General features: G+C 37.6%; 1 protein-coding gene across 1 annotated transcript in view; it reads right to left on the bottom strand.

The window, feature by feature from the left end:
- Window positions 1–10,428: 10,428 nt before the first annotated feature.
- LOC149148556 (GPI transamidase component family protein / Gaa1-like family protein) overlaps window positions 10,429–17,617 on the bottom strand; it is a 138,737-nt gene continuing 131,548 nt past the window's right edge. Inside the window, exon 6 of the mRNA XM_089438282.1 lies at window positions 10,429–11,527. Within this exon, the coding sequence (XP_089294408.1) occupies window positions 10,558–11,527 (970 nt within the window). The 3' untranslated portion in view covers window positions 10,429–10,557. The remainder of the gene's footprint in view (window positions 11,528–17,617) is intronic.

Raw genomic sequence — 17,617 nt, forward strand, 5'->3', positions numbered from 1 at the left:
TCCTCAACCATGGCATCAACCCAAATTGGTTGTTGCACTGCTTCCTCAAAAAAGGATAGCTCGGTCTCTACACATTCATTCATTAGAGCCATGTAGCTAATGTATCTCTCTGATGACCTCCTCTACCTGTGTTGTGATGTGGGTGCTCCCACATTCTCTGAGGAGGAAGAAAAGGAACATGAAACATCAAAAAAAGAGGATATACACCAAGAACAAACCCTAGAGAAAGAAGAAACGAATCCAACCATATCTTGTAATGCATTGGCCGGAATTACCACTCCTCAAACTATCAAGATAGAAAGACATGTCAAGAAGAAAAAGGTAATAGTGTTGATTGATTCGGGAAGTACCCATAATTTTAGATAGCCAAGGAATTGAATTGCTTCTTATATCCAGCACCAAAGTGTCACATTAGGGGATTTTTGAGGTCTAAAATGGGCCTCCTAAGGAAATTATAAATAATAGTGGAGATAATAAAATAAGATTAGATTACATCATCAAATTTTAGAGGGAAAAAAGACAACTCGTATTTTCAACTCATCTCTGTATGGGTTTATTGAAATTTCGAGCGGAAACACTCGTTGGATGTAGAATTTGACTCCTCATGCAAGAAGTACCCATGTTGCATACTTTTGATGAACCCTACTACACGAAAAATGAGAAATACATGAAAAACGTGATATCCATCAAAAGTATGCAACATGGGTACTCCTTGGATGAGGAATTAAATTTGGCATCCAACAAGTTCTCCCGCTCGAAATTTGAGTAAACACTTAAGGAGATAAGTTGAAAATACGAGCTGAAAAAGTAGTTTTATTATTTTATTAGTTTTTAGTCTTTGTACTTTTTAACTACAAAAATGGTAAATCATGCCCCATGGTTGACATCATCATCTTGAATCCTGTTGGTTCTTATAAAGTTTATTTTGGTTGTACATTTTTCTTAGGAGACCCGTTTTAGACCTCAAAAATCCCCTAATGAGTGATGGTTGCAAGTGTAGGACCATAAATTGCTTGGGAAAGTGCCATAATATCAAGTTATCCATGGTAGAATATGTATTGAATAGCCCAATGATTTCCATTCCAATGGGTGTTGTTGATGTTGTAATAGGAGTCCAATGGCTACAATCCTTGGGTACAATAACGTTTAAATTTCAAGAATTTTTCATGAAATTTTCTTCGAAAGGAAAGGAAGTTGAATTAAGGGTATCACAAGGAAAGCAAGAAAGATAATCATCTCTAATGGAATAACAAAGCTTCTAAAGAAATAACAACGAGACGTAATTTCACAATTATGTTCTCTAGAGGTCCCCACATCGAAATCATTTATTTCTCCAAATCTCCAAAAGTCTTGGACAATCATTCCAAGGTATTTGAGGCTCCCAAAGGCCTCCCACCTATTCGTGATCATGATCATGTTATTCATTTGATTCCAAGAAGTGTTCCTCCAAACATCAGGTCTTACATATATCTTTATGCCCAAAAGAGTGAAATTGAATGTATGGTTGCAGAAATGCTAGAGGCTAGTATAATTCAACCTAGTCAAAGTTCTTTCTCTGCTCCAGTAGTATTAGTGCACAAGAAGGATGGGTCATGGCACGTGTCCGGATTATAGGGAGCTCAACAAGCTCACTATTAAAGATAAATTTCCCATTCCTGTCATTGATGAATTATTGGATGAATTGCATGGATCAATTTACTTCACCAAGTTGGATCTTCGTTCAGGTTATGATCAAATCATAATGAAGACTGAAGACATTCCAAAAACAACGTTTAGAACTCATGAGGGCCATTATGAATTTTTGGTCATGCCTTTTGGCCTTACCAATGCACCTTCTACATTTCAAGGTTTGATGAATTCCATTTTCAAACCCTTCCTTAGAAAATTTGTGTTAGTATTTTTTGATGATATACTAATCTATAGCAAGTCTTGGAGAGATCATGTTCAACATGTTGATAGGGTGCTCAAACTATTGGAGGAGAAACAATTATATGCAAAAAGCTCCAAATGTTTATTTGGAGTACAAAAGGTGGAATATCTGGGTCATGTTGTATCTCATGAAGGTGTGAAGGTAGACCCTAGCAAAATTAAAGCCATTAAGGAATGGAAGATCCCCACATCCATAAAGCATCTGTGAGGATTTCTCAGGTTGACAGAGTATTATCGCAAGTTTGTTAATAATTATGGGCGAATAGCAGCGCCTCTAACAACATTATGGAAGAAAGATGCATTTCCATGGACTCTGGAAACAATGAAAGCCTTTGAACATCTTAAAGAAGCAATGTGCCAAGAACCGACCTTAGCTACATCGGACGTCACAAAAACCTTTATTGTGGAACGTGATGCCTCGAGAAATGGAATTGGTGTTGTTTTAATGCAAGAAGAAAGACCCATTTCTTTCGAAAGTCATCCAATCAAAGGAAAGTATTTACACAAATCTATTTATGCGAAGGAAATGTTGGCAATATTACATGCACTTAAGAAATGGCGACCCTACCTAATTGGAAGACACTTCAAGGTAAAAATAGATCATGATAGTCTTAAATACTTTTTAGAACAAATATTATCTTCAAAAGAGCAGCGAAAATGGGTCACAAAGATGTTGGGTTATGACTTTGAAATCATCTACAAAAAAGGAAAGCAAAATGTTGTGGTAGATGCACTCTAAAGAAAGGATGATGATCTGGAAGCATTGCTTTGCGCCATTTCTATTATCCAACCAGATTGGATAAATGAAGCAAGGGATGAATGGAAGAATGACAAAGAAGTGTGGGCACTCATTCAGAAGTTACAACAAGATTCCAGTACATCTGATAAATTTACCTGGAAAAATGATTCGTTATGGTACAAAGATCGCTTATACCTATGTAATAATTCCCAACTCAAACAAAGTATTCTTATGGAATTGCACACCTCTCCCTTAGGAGGGCACTCGGGATTTTTAAAAACTTACCACAAGGTTAAGAAGGAATTTTTTTGGGATGGCCTTAAATCGAATATTCAAAAGTTTGTGGTGGAACGTTTGGTTTGCCAACAAAATAAAGTTGAAACAATTAAGACCCCAAGTCTATTACAACCTTTATCCATTCCAAGCCAACGTTGGGAGGAGGTTTCAATGGATTTATCACAGGCTTACCCAAGTCCGAAAGAAAGACTGTCATCATGGTGGTAGTTGACAGACTTACCAAGTATGCACACTTTTGTGCGCTGTCACATCCATTTAAAACCAGTACAGTTTCTACTGCATTTATGGAAACAATTCAAAAGCTACATGTAAAACCAAAGATTATTGTAAGCGACAGAGATCCCATTTTCACGAGAAAAAAAATTGGACAGAATTATTTTCTTGCCTTGGTATTCAGTTAGCTCATAGCTCATCTTATCATCCTCAATCTGAAGGGAAAACTGAGATAGTAAACAAATGTTTGGAAGGATATCTTCATTGCTTTGTATCCGATAAATAGACACAATGGGTCAAATGGTTGCCTCTGGCTAAATGGTGGTATAACACTTCCTTCCATACTGCAACAAAAATGACCCCATTTATGGCACTTTATGGATATCATCCATCGTCCATCACATCATATTTAAGAGCAAATTATAAGGTTCAAGCTGTGGAAGATCACATCGAGTATCAACAACAAGTTCTCCAACTCTTAAAAGATAACCTCACTTTGGCGTAGAATAGAATGAAACAATAGGCAGATCAACATTGCAGTGAAAGAAGTTTTGATGTAGGTGACTAGGTATTCCTACGACTACAACCATATAAACAATTGTTCCTCAAGCAAGCTAAGAAGGATGATAAATTATCACCAAAGTATTATGGTCCGTACAAGGTGTTGCAAAAGATTGGTACTATGGCATACAAATTGGAGCTCCCTGCAGCGTCCCGAGTGCACCTAGTTTTCCATGTCTCATGCTTAAAAAAGGTTATAGGTGACAAACTCCCAGTTCAAACAATACTGTCAGAACTTGACAAGGAAGGAAAAATCATATTGGAGCCTGAAGCAGTCACAGAAACAAGAACTCGACAACTACAAAATCGATCAATTTCGGATTATCTCATCAAGTGGAAGAACTTACCCACTGAGGATTCCACATGGGAGGGTGAGAATTTTATACAGAAGCATCCAAAACTACTCAAACATTAAGAACAACACTTTTTTGAATGAAAGGGGCATGTTAGGTCCTTATAATACTAGTGATTCCCCCATTACTATTCTCATTGTAGCCCTTATTGTTATTGTTGTGCCCCTATTGTCCCCATATTGTTATTATTGTGCCCCATAAAAGCCCACTATTGTTATCATTGTGCCCTTATATTATTATTGTTATGTCGGCTTTGATTATATTGTGACCCCTTGAACTCTTATATATAGAAAGGAGGTTTTGTCATTTGTATCATCCAATAATTGTTCATTTGTGTAATGTAAAGGAGGTTGCCCCCTAGAAGAGGCTGATTTTGAAGGCGTTGATCTATCTTTTCTTCTATTTTGTTAGTTGGTTACATAACAAAGGTCCTTCATAAGCTCACATCATAGCCATTATCAGCTCACATGTCATCACAAAATCAGTGTACATGTCTCTTCAAGAATTCACACTATTTTCAGGTCTCTTATCAAAAACAACTTGCATTATTTTATCACTTTTATGCCTTTAAGGAAACTCACATATCCCTACCACAAAATCTCGCATATCCCTACCTCAAATACTCACATATCACTACAGAATTTGAATGAACATCTTTTGTGGAGGCTCCATGCCAATATATAGTTGTTTGTCACCATGAAGTGTCACGTCTGTTCAACAAGTCAACCTGACCATCTAGAGGGCCGACTTAGCCTTGTGGAGGACTATTTGACTCTCTTTGACTCAAAAAAAAAAAAAAAAAACTTACTTTTTCTTTACAAAGAGTCCAAATGGAATTTGACTCAATTTCAAACCTTTGACTCAACAAATCCTAGAATCATGAAGAACATGTTTGACTAAAGAAATAATAATAATATAAAATTATTTTTCTTCTTTTACATAAAATACAAATTGATACAAGTATAAATATAAATATGAAGAGTGAACCTAGTTATTTTTCCAACGCACCCTCTTAACTAGGAGGTATTCATACTGACTCAACAGTTCTATCTCAAGTTGAAATATTCTCATAAAAAGGGACCTACATTAATAAGCATCAATAATGATATTATCATTATAGCTAACATTGTCACATTATCAAGGCCTTGTCAAGTATACTCTATATCTCCACAAAATCATAACACAATGTTGGGAGGCATTCCATGGGAAACCACACCGCCTCACCTAGGATAACTGAAATATGTCCTCCACCAGACCATTTCCCTCTAAGAAATGTGTGTCTGTCAGACCATTCTTTATCCAATTCCATGTACTTGACTTCAGATATCCATCACAATACATGACTCAAGAATGTTTTTCCAAGATGCTTATCCAATCCACCATTCTCCTTATCCATGTCCATGTAGTTGATATAGGATATCAATCATAATCCATCATAACACCTAACATAAGCATAACCATTCTTATTCAATTCATTCTCCCTATATGCGATGCATGCACTAGACTTGTGACGATTAGTCATGGCCTAGTACATGTCACAGGGAGAACCAGTGTCCAACCTTACTCCCTCTCAACCTGAGAGGAGAAATTCATGCTCACTCCCTCTCAAACAGGGAGAATTCATCAACAAGCCTCAGTTTGTGTCGGAAGTACTCATACTTCCCTTACATCAGCTACTTGTTATAGTTGTAACTTCCTCAACTAGCCCTCTTATCACTAAGATTGCTCATATGGTAACTTCTTGAACTAGGGCTCCAAATTTGCCTCCTAACATCTATAATCATGTACTTGAGGTCTTCACTAACTGCATCATGAACTGTGTCCAACACTACTTCTTGCACTGCACTATTTCCTGCCTTGAAGATAAGCCATTACACAGTTCCTTTAACTGACTGATTATCACAGTGCAAGGTTAGCCAATCTATTGTTCAGTCAACTTTGAACAACTTGGCTGACCTTTCCAAACTACAATTCTTCAATCAACCTTCAGCGCAGCTCTGAAGACTCAAATAATTATGCCCTCTACTTGCTTCTCATGTTCCTTCAAGATAGCTAACTCTTAGGGACTTCACCAAACTGCCCTCTAGCATAGATAGGGCTACTCCACTATCTCTGCTCTTAGGGTCTTCTTATGTTGCCTTCTCTTAGTCACTTTGATGCCTCAAAGATGATTGTACAATAGTTCTTCAATCTGCCCTCGTACTCTTTCTTGGCTACTCCAAGAATGACAAATCTAGAGATTGCATAGTCAACCCTCTAAACAACCTCAAACAACCTCGCAATTGTTATGAAAGATTGTTTCTTAAGATTTGCAATCAACCCACGTAAATGTTATGCCTTTTTGCAGCTTCACTAATCAGTGTTTTATTTGTCACTATCAAACATGAGAAAACTTAAGGCTCACTTTCATGGCCACTAACAATCCACAAAGGTATTGTTCTTAGGCTAGTATGACTATTATTCACACCTTTGAACAGACCTCATACTACCAGTGTTCTGCTTCACTTCATGACATTTTTTATTCCTCGGCATACCATTCTACACTCTGTAATTCTACAGTCTTGATCACAGGTTCAGTCCAAACTTTCATCCAACCAATCTAGGGTCTCAACCTTCTTTTGTGTGGACAGGGCTTGAGCAAACTTCAACAAACTTTATGTCAAACTTGGTTGACTGATCATACACTAAAGTAGCCATAAACTAGGGCAACAAAAAGTTGTCCAAAATCCTTGGAATAGCTTTTCATCACCTAGCATTCATCACTTGAAAAGACAAGCCAACATACCTTTTTAAGATGTTTACACCAAAAGTTCTAAGAACTTGGTTCTGTGCATTTATCCTGAAGTTGCGACCTTTTTAGGGCTCCATAGACCTGCCCTAATCTCAGCCCTAACAGACCTCCAAAAACTAGTGATAATCCTCTCCACAAGGCCCTTGTCTCTTGCACTAGTCCAGAAGGAACTTCATCCCTTAATCACAGCTTTTGCATAGGTCACAAGACCTCTGTCCAACATACCTTCAGGGGCTCAGCCCTCCTTCAAAGCATAGGTAATAACTCGGCCTTGTACACAGAGAATTACACAACCATATGCTCAAAACCACATAAGACTTGGTCAGTCGACCTACAAACTTGGCCATTCATAACCTGAGATAAAGCAACTAAATGTATCTTCATATCCTAGTTGACTTAGCTCCTTGGGGGTCTGCAACCTTTTCTTGGATTTGTCACAATGATCTTTATGATCAGTGTCACTGTCACGTATCACAGTGAAACCTCATAGTCATTTAGAAAGGGAAATGTCATATGTCAAAAGGACCTTCTTTATTATTTTCCATGGATCACTGTTATGCTTATCGAGCATATTGTCTTAGGACTACATATCATTTGTTGTCATATTGTCATAGATCATTGTCCATACTTCAAGGTGGCACACTGTAGTAGCTTGAATCAAATACCTTCTGAAGTTTTACACACATTATCAATACTATGACTTGGATCACAAACATAGTGTTGTATGCTAGGATAATTATAGCATATTGTAGCATATCTCAAATTATTGGCATACTTTATAGCCTTGGCAACTATAGTGTTCTTCAGATCACACCTTTGTAACTTGGATCATGTCATAGTATTATACCTTAACAATTGAAATTTGTATCATTACTATAATAATTCTTATAACAATTCGTGCATTACTTGGAATACTTGTATAAATAGAATTTGGATCTCAAGAGGAAGAATTCGGATCTTGTTTTGTGCCCAACATCATAGGTACTATTCAATAATGAAACTTGCCTACTTACCCACAGAATTTCGCATTTGTCAAGATTTGTTAAGAGAGTTACCTTCAAGATGTTAAGGTCCTCGATGGTAAAACTGTTGTAGAGATATCTTCAATTATGTCAATGGAAATGACCTTCTAGCCTCCTTTTGCCAACCTTAGCTCTGTATCCATGTTGGAAAATCAAGGTAGAGGCTAATTTTCTTTACTTGATAATTATTTTTGAACTTTGTTGGCTTCTTTTTAAATTCTTCATGTTCCTTTTTTTCATCAAGCAATTACCAAAATATAAACATGAAGATCACAATAAACAATAAACACAAGATATAGGCTCCACGCCAGGGAAAAACCCCACAATGGGGAAAACCTGAACAATCTTCTTCTTATAGAATCATATCAAATGAGATATCAAGACCCAAGACAAATACCTCCACAAGTGCCCCAAGTCAACCCTCCCTCTATCATGATTCATCTTCAATAAGATAGCTAATCTGTCACAAGATGTCTGGCCCCCAATGATCCTTCGTCCTTCCTGTAGGTTGTATTTTACAGACTTAGTAGTCTTTTAACTCACAAATCACAGCCATTAAGGTCTTTCATCAACATGCACATCATAGCCATTATCAGCTTGCATGTCATCACAAAAACAATTTGCATGTCTCTTCAGGAATTCACACTTCTTTCAGGTCTCTTATCACAGACAGCTTGCATTCTTTTATCACTACTATGCCTTGAAGGAAACTCATGTAACCCTGCAACAAAATCTCACATATATCACCGCAGAACTTGAACAAACTTCTTTTGTGGAGGATTCACGCCAATATATAGTTGTTCATCACTATGAAGGGTCGCATCTATTCAAGAGGTCGACCTAACCATTTGGAGGGTTGATTTGGCATTGTGGAGGACTATTTGACGCTCTTTGATTTTATCATTTAAATAAACAAAAAAAAAAAAAAATTCTTTACAAAGAGTCCAAATGGACTTTGACTCAATTTCAAATATTTGACTCAACAAATCCTAGAAGCATGAAGAACATGCCTGACTAAAGAAATAATAATATAAATTTATTTTTCTTCTTTTACATAAAATACAAATGGATACAAGTACAAAGATAAATATGAAGATTGAACCTAGTTACTTTTCCAGCAAGACACATTATAAATTGTTATCTGACCAATATACACGTTATTTTTTTATACAATTAGATTTAACAATTTGATTTCTTAGACAGTTGCATATATTTTTGTGATGCAAAATGATCTAATGCTAAGTGGATTGACATCAATAATGATACATTGCAAAGTGATTTTCTACATGGATTTCAACAATGGTACACTATGAAATGATGTGATGTGCTTCATCAATTCTATAATGCAAAATGATCATGTGCATTAATTTTAGCACCATGCATTCATATTTGCAATGACATTGATAGAATGCAAAATGTTTTGGTGTATTAAGTCTCACAACAACACACAGCAAATTATATTATTTAGTTAGATATAAAATCAACAACAATGAAATTGATATTGTGAAAGATGCATTGATGTCAATTACAACGCACAATATTTGGTACATTGATTTCAACTATATAGGAAAAATTTAATTGATTTTTAACCATTTAGTGGATTGATTTCAGTGGCAATACACTCAAAATAAAGTCATCACATCAATTTAAGCAACTATTTGGTGAATGCATCAATATTTGCATGCTAAAAGTGAGAGTGAATTATATTACATAATGAGATAAAATGTGGAATAAAAATATGATAAACATAATTCCAAACAACCCAAAAAATAATAAAATGCAATAAAATCAGTATAATTAAAATAGGAATAAAAATAGGAATAGAAAACAAAAATTAAATGAACATATGCCAATAAAATGAACAAATGTTTTTAGAGGTGAATATATAATGAACACATTATCAAAGGAAACATTTTAATAAGATTGTCAAACTTTTTTAAACTTCGAAATAGTTGCATGTATTGTAAATCCATTTTTAACTCTAGATTTATCATGCACTGAGAGGGATCAAATCTTTGAGGTGCAAACCTTTTCTTAAATTTTGCACTTTAAAAAAAGTTTGCCCCTCTAGGGATTTGATCCCTCTCAGCACATGATAGATCTGGAGTTGGAGTTAAAAATAGATCTATGCTGGTGGACGAGGCAATCTAGTTTCCAATTGAATAATGCTAAGAGAAACTTAATGAACAACACAGCCTAATATCTTTACTTAAATGGTCCTCTAAACTACCAAGTCAACAATTTCAACGCTTGAGCCAATCAGAATCTCAAACGCCAGGAATGCCTTCATAGTTCTTTGATTTGAAGACCTTGAAAAGGATGACAGCGAATACCGGGGCAATTGAATTTGTTCTGTTGTCTTAATTTCATTGTTGCGAGTACATTCGCTATAAGGTCAAACTTTCTAGTTTTGAAAAAACCATCACTCTTCAATGAAAGCAGTAAGCCTTGTGCTGTGAGGGTTACGAATTATTAATTCCCGTGGCATCTTAAAAGTACTGTTACGATCATTTAAATCAGGCAGCACCAAAAGAAAAATATTACTTCAAGTACTGAAATATCACGCTCTGGAAAAAAGCTACGAATGTTGCATATGAATCTTTGAACATTTTGATTCTCTTTAGTAGAGTTCGATAATAAATTGAACTCAAATTAGATATATAGCAGAACTTGAAAACATAGAACCCAACAGGGAACATGTACCAAAAACAAGTAAGGGTAAGTTGCACTACCCCAAGACCATAACATCTCAGTCGAATCCCAGAAGTCGGTAAAACTGGCCTTGGAAAATCCATCAAAAAAACCTCTTAGAGCTACCACCATAAAAGGAGGGAAAGCTAATATGATAAAGGATATGCTCAAGAGCATTAACAAAGTTCCCTTCCTGATACTTGCTTTCAGAATATATTTCAAAGGATAAACACTAAGGCACATCGGGACAAGAACAATAACTCCCAGTAGCGCAGCAGCAAAATTAATAACTGACATAATCACCAAGCCAATAGTAGTAATTCCGAGGGTAAATGCTTTTAAAGCAACCCAACCTTCAATATGGGGTTCCTTGTCTGCTTCTGCTTCTTGCCATATGTCAAACTTGGGATAAAATACACCTAAAATGCCACGTCCCACAAATAAGGTTAAACAGGATAAGGCAGCCCAAATCAGTAACTTCATCTCGGATGCCTCCACTGAAAATCTACATATCACAGAAGGAAACATGGCCACTACAGCTGCCCACAAGTGAACAAAGAGAACATCTTTTGCCGCATTAAACCATTCTTGTGAATGAAGGCTGAGACCTAAATTAATGGCATCTGTTTCTTGACCTGAAGTACGAGTGCCTGATGCTGACTTCAGTATATTTGTATGAGTTAACTCTGATTCATTATAATCTCGGGGGACAGATCCATCATAGGACTTGGCTAATGGCTTCAGACCACCAATTTTATATGAGCACAGGGCTGCAGCAAGGATTACCAGGGGAACAAGAAGGAGGGCAAAGGGTATCATATAGACTCCAATAGAAATGAATCTACTAGAAGAGGTTAAGAAATACAAAAAGAAAGACTGGTGAAACTTTTCGAGCAAGTTATTTACTGAACGTACAACCCCTTCAAGAAGCCTGCACCAAAACAACCACCGCCAGTATGGTAGAGTTAGCAATAAGCAAAGAACAACTTATTTCTAGTATATGAAAATTATAACTACATGCAATATGCCCAACCAACCAACATATTCAACAAACAGAAGGCTAGCATCATAAATATCCTAAGACTGCTGCAGCTATTCACTTTCACATGTTCCCACTGATCAAAGAAAAATAAAACTGGATAGTTTTGTACTAAGAAGCAACAGCGAGCAAAAGTTGGAATTTCAGAAAGATAACTCTGGAGTCTGATTTAATAGGATACTAACAACGAAAATTGCAGAAATGCTGTAAAATATTGGGATTAAGCATTTGCAATTAAAGTCATCTTTAATAAATCACAAGACGTTAGAAATTGGTTTAACAGATTATAACTCAAATCTAATTGACAAACCAAACCATTCATATCAATGTGGTCAAGAAAAGATCCATGAGTAACTACAATATGAAACACGTTAAATGTCTCCAAAATTCGTACAAAGGGCAGTCAGAAGTGCCACCCTTTCAAGGTACTACTGAAATTTTACGAACAGGGTATATAACATAGCATGCAACCAGGGTTTGGTTTAGGACCTTACTCGCTTCCCAAAATATATCAGCAAATGCACTACCTCAGGAGTCACCCAAAGTAGATGGTAAAATCTGCTCATTTATTTGCCTCCAAAATTTCATCAACAGACACACTTATTGGGATGGGTTAGGGTGTTGATCTTATTTTCCAGGAAAAACAAGCAAAAATTATATAATTACAACAGCAAAAACATATTTTAAAAATCGGTTACTTTGTTTGTGTCAGCATATCATTAGACATCAATGAGCTGAATCTACTCCCCAACGGGGCACTTGACCTGAAGACGAAGCATACTAATTTATTCTTCATGGGGTGAGGGTTAAGGTATAAAGATGTCTTGCATGGAAAGAATCAAGTGACAAATAGCAATCTAAGAACTAATAATATAGTCTACTGCCCGAAAAGCTTATATTCACATGCCCAAGTATTATGGCCAATACATGTCAGATGGATTGTCAACAACCTAGAAAGAAGAATGCATAGCATCATCCCTTCCGCAGTCAAGTGTGACCATGCATTTGAAGTTATGTGAAACCATACAATTTAGTTGAGGATACTTGGGTGCATATTGGACGTGGAAAAGGTAATTCAGCTTGAACGATCACAATCATTCTCAAACTACTTTTTCTTTGGAAAAACAGGGTATTCCAAAAGGGATGAACGCCTTAAGTAACCATTCAAACAACCAATCAAATATTTCACACCAGTGTTTTTCACAAGGTTAAAACCCCTTTAAGAGGGAAACAATCCACAACCCCAACCAACCAGTCCACTTGAGGCAAATTTATTAATGCAAAAGAAAGTTTGTACATAAAAGAGTTTCTCACAATTGATCATCAACAATGACCCTCCATGCTCTTTTAATAGAGATCATGGAACAATCAAATGTTAAGCCACAGATCAATAGCCATTAGTATCGAGAAGAATATCAATCGTCGGATCACTCTATGTCTAGAACATATCACGACCATCAAATAACAATGCAACTAATGCATACTCAAGAAACACAATTTTACCTAAAGACAAATTAGAACAAATTGATCTTCACTAACTCCTAAGCGTTTAAATATCCTAACATCCCCCCTTAAGAACAATTTGGGGTAGAATTGAAGGATTTACAAAGGTGACACAATAGGAGAATAACGGAAAGATCAAAACCTGCCCCCCTTAATGACAACTTCTTGAACTCCTAACATAAATTGAAGTTTAAAAAACTCCGCTTCTATAAGAGACTTTGTGAAAATGTCTACAACTTGATCATCTATTAGCAAAAGAGCACTTCAATAACTCAATTGTGAATGAGCTTTTTGATCAAGTGCATTTGTAGCTCTATGTGTTTGTTGTGTTGATGCTAAACCAAATCTTTGGCAAGCTTGATGGCACTCTAATTGTCACTCCAAAGGGTGGTTGGATGTTGTCGCTGAGACTCTAAAAGGATCTAACGAAGCCGTAAGGCTTTTTGACTTGCATTAACCGTTGCTTGGTATTCTCCTTCTATTGAAGAAAGAGCAAAACCTTGTGCTTAATACAAGCCCAAGTGACAAGTCAGGAACCAAGATTGAAAACATAAACTGCAGTAGAGTCTCGATCATCACGGTCGCCATTCCAGTGTAGATCAATGAAACCAGCCAAGGAGTCCCCCTTGAACTAAAATGTATCCCAAACTGAATTCTACCTTGAATATCCTAAGCATCCTTCTTGCTACTTCCTAATGAGTTTCATGAGGTTTTTTTTATATACTAGGCAACAACACCTGTAGCAAAGGAAATATGAGGACGGTTACGAGTCAAATATAAGGTGTTACTAACTAGTTGACAATACAAAGTGGCATCAACTTTGGGTGTCGTATAGGTGGCAGAAAGCTTGACTCTAGACTAAAAGGGAGAAGGGATTGGTTTACAATCTTCCATTTGAAAGTTGTGAAAAAAGTCACATGCATATTTAGATTGGGAAAGAGAGATCCCATCCCAGGTTTGCAATACTTGGAGGCCAAAGAAATAATGCAATTAGTCTAATTCCATCATTTCAAACTTCTTCTTAAGGCTTGATTTCACATGGGTGAAAAGTTTAGGGTCACTACTAGTGAGGGTATCGTCATGACATAAAGAACAAGGATTATGAGATGACTTCCATGTTCTTGGTTTAGACATTGGGGTCAAAATGACATCTAGGAATGTCGATGTTAAGAAGAAAGCTATCATCTCAGCATAACAAGCTCAAGGAGGTTGATAAAGACCATAAAGATATTTCTTAAGGCAACAAACAAGGTTGGAGTCACTCTAAACATAGCCAAGAGGTTATTCCATGTATATTTCTTGATCCCCATGCAAGAAGGTGGATTTGACATCCATTTGATCAACCTCCCATCCTTGTGAGGCAACAAGGGCTAGAACAAAGCAAATGGAATTCATTTTGGCAGTAGAGACAAAGGTTTCATTGTAGTCAATTCCTTCAACTTGTGAGAATCCTTTAGCAGCTAATCAAGCCTTATGTCATTCAACACTTCCATCTTATGCATACTTAGTTCTTGTTAATTTTAGGTATGTTCTATGCTTAGAGCAATTTATTTCAATTTTCACAGTTAGCTCAATATCTTTTCCAGATTAGCAATCACATCAATATTAAAGTAAACTGTAGATAGAACATAAACATAGATCGCAGAAGACAAGCCAAGACAAGAGGACACAAGATGTGGCGCTAGCCAGGGACAAACCCCAATGTGGGGAAACCCTTGATCAATTCTTCTTATATGTTCTTCAATAGTTCAGCACAGAGAGAGAGAGAGAGAGAGAGAGATAGTACATTTACAACATAAGTCAACACTTAGACTTTCTAGATAAGAGAATAGATCATCTCTACATGAGATCAGTTGAAGACATGTTGCTTCAACTGATTCTCCAAGGTGACTCTTTCACCTATCATTCTACTCTGCTCTGCTGAACCATGAAGAAGAAGTGGTGATCTAGAATGTCTCGTACCATTCTCCACTGACCCGAAGTCAATTTTATTGATCCTAGATCAATATCACAAGAGAGTGTCTCAAACCACTCATATTGATCCCAAATCAGTTTCATTGATCCCAGATCAATGGAGGTCATCCTAGCATAGGGAGTACTGTAGATACAATGATGCATCCATCGATAGCACTACTATCGTCCCTAACCCCATTTCCCTACTCATTGATCAGATGAGAAGTACTTCCCATGAGTCCCAGACTACATGGGTAGGATGCCTCGACAGAAGAACTAATCATCCTGTCCCTAAGTCGCCTTGGGGTATCACTGGGGAAGGCTGAGCCATTTACCCTGTACACAGCGCACCATTAGGGGAGGGTGGGTCGCCCTATGGTCGCGTGTTGCTCCAGTAAGTACCCCAAGCCCCTCAAAGCTCCCAGAGCTCAATGCATGCAACATGCAGGACCCTCATAATAGGGTCTCTCAACGACTCCAAGTTGTTCGGGAAAGTCACAAATTTGACCTTTCCCCGGGGCTTTGACAGAATGTCTGCGACCTATACATCAGTCTCAATGCGAAGGAGCCTCCTCACTCATCGATGTACCATATCCCTGGTAAGGTAGTATCTGATGTCTATTTGCTAAAGAAATCATAAAATACGGGATTCCTCAACAATAGAATCGCACCCTATTTGACACGGAGGATCACGGTGGTATCCATCATGTGTACAAACAGCTCACTAAAGAGCTCCCACAACCAGGCAGCTTCACATGAGGTCATACCCGTAGCTATGTATTCAATCTCAGCGGTGCTCAAAGCAATCGTCTTCTGCTTCCCGCTCATCCAGGATATCGAGCAAAACCCAAAGAGAATCAGCACTCAAAAGTGCTCTTGAGATCCTCCACACTGCGTGCCTAGTCAACATTCAAATAATCATGCAGCTTCATATTTCCGGCAGTGTATCTCAATCCATGAGAGATTGTGCCCCGAAGATATCTCAGAAGATTGTTGGCATCAATCCAGTGAGGCTCAACCATATATGAGCTCATCATGCTAATTGAAAATCATATGATCGAACAGAAGTTCACCAAGAACATCAACGCGAGTGAGTTTATGAAACTCAGAGGCATTTCCCAAATCTGGTCCAGCAACACTACCATATAACTTCTGAAAGTTAAGATCCTCGAGGTGGTCACGGGCTTGCAGTTTACCATTCCAGATCCGGAATCCAACTGCCTCTTATTTCTGCAAATGAAAGGGTCTGCACCTGTCAAAAATAGGTTGTCCTTAGAAGGTGCCGGTATGAGAGGTCTATCATCCACAACCTTCGAGCAATGGTTTGGATCGGCTTCACTCCTAGTGAATCTCAGCTTCATCATACAGCTATCAATCCTCTCATACTATGCCTGGGATGTTTTGCTTCAAGCCATAGAGGCCTTTCTTCCACCTGCATACATGAGATTCCCAATTATGAATCTCAAACCCCTCGAGTTGTTCCAAACCTGTGGACCTGCTACATGAGGGGAATGGTCCCCTTCTAGGATTTTCCTTCGGCACATCTCAGACATGTACCTTCATGCTCTTCTTGAATTCGGGCATCCCTGTCACCATCTAACTCACAGCGGGTAGGGCCCCATAAGTAGACCTCCAGTGTTATAGATAAGATATGTCAATTGACGTGGTCCCCAATGGACTTCCTACAACTTGAAATTGCCAACCCTGAACCCATGAGTAAAAGCATCTTCGAAAATTCTACTTTCAAACACATACCTTTCCATCGATGAATGCCACCCTGAAACCTTTGACTTCCATTTCCAAAATGGTCAGCAAGTTCTTCTTGCGATCAAGGACACAAAAGAGATTCTCGTAAATGAATCGAGTTACCCTCATTCAATTGAGGGGTAACATTCCCTACACCCTTTCCGAGATAGGTGGCATCGACTCCAAGTATAATCCCATAATTGTTTCCATCTCTACCAAATTAGAGAGAGCACCCTTCTATCCGATGAAATGTCTTGAAGCACTACAATCAATAAGACAGATTCCCAAAGAGTCTGAAGAAGAGGGCCAATACAAGATAACGCTTCTTTATCTTATCAGAAACAACATTTGATTCTTCATACCTGGGGTTCCTTGCTTTCTTGAAGAGTCGGTTGTTTCCTTAATGACCTGCATTCCCTGTCATTCCCTTGATCATTGAAGATGTCCCTAGAATGATTGTTATCATCATCAAATGATGTATCCCTGCCTCAGACACTCCTTCGCATAATGGCCAAACTTATTATAAACAAGGCATTTGTCTTTCCTTCCACCCTTAGATCCGGACTTCCCATTGAAGTGATCTTTAGGTAGGCCATCAGAAGTTTCTGCTGATCCATTCTGATAATATTCTCTACTTCGACTTCACCCTTGGTGAATTTGGATAGGGATGAGGAATCCATTGAGCCTTTTGTCCTTTCCCAACTGTCTTCGGTAATTGCTCTTTCACTCTTGCTTGTGCTTTGTCTTCACCTCAACTCTGATACCATGTTAATTTTAGGT

Source organism: Pinus tabuliformis, chromosome 9, assembly GCF_031772625.1.
Source record: "Pinus tabuliformis cultivar Carrire ecotype Pingquan chromosome 9, CPIR1, whole genome shotgun sequence".
NCBI classification, from domain to species: domain Eukaryota; kingdom Viridiplantae; phylum Streptophyta; class Pinopsida; order Pinales; family Pinaceae; genus Pinus; species Pinus tabuliformis.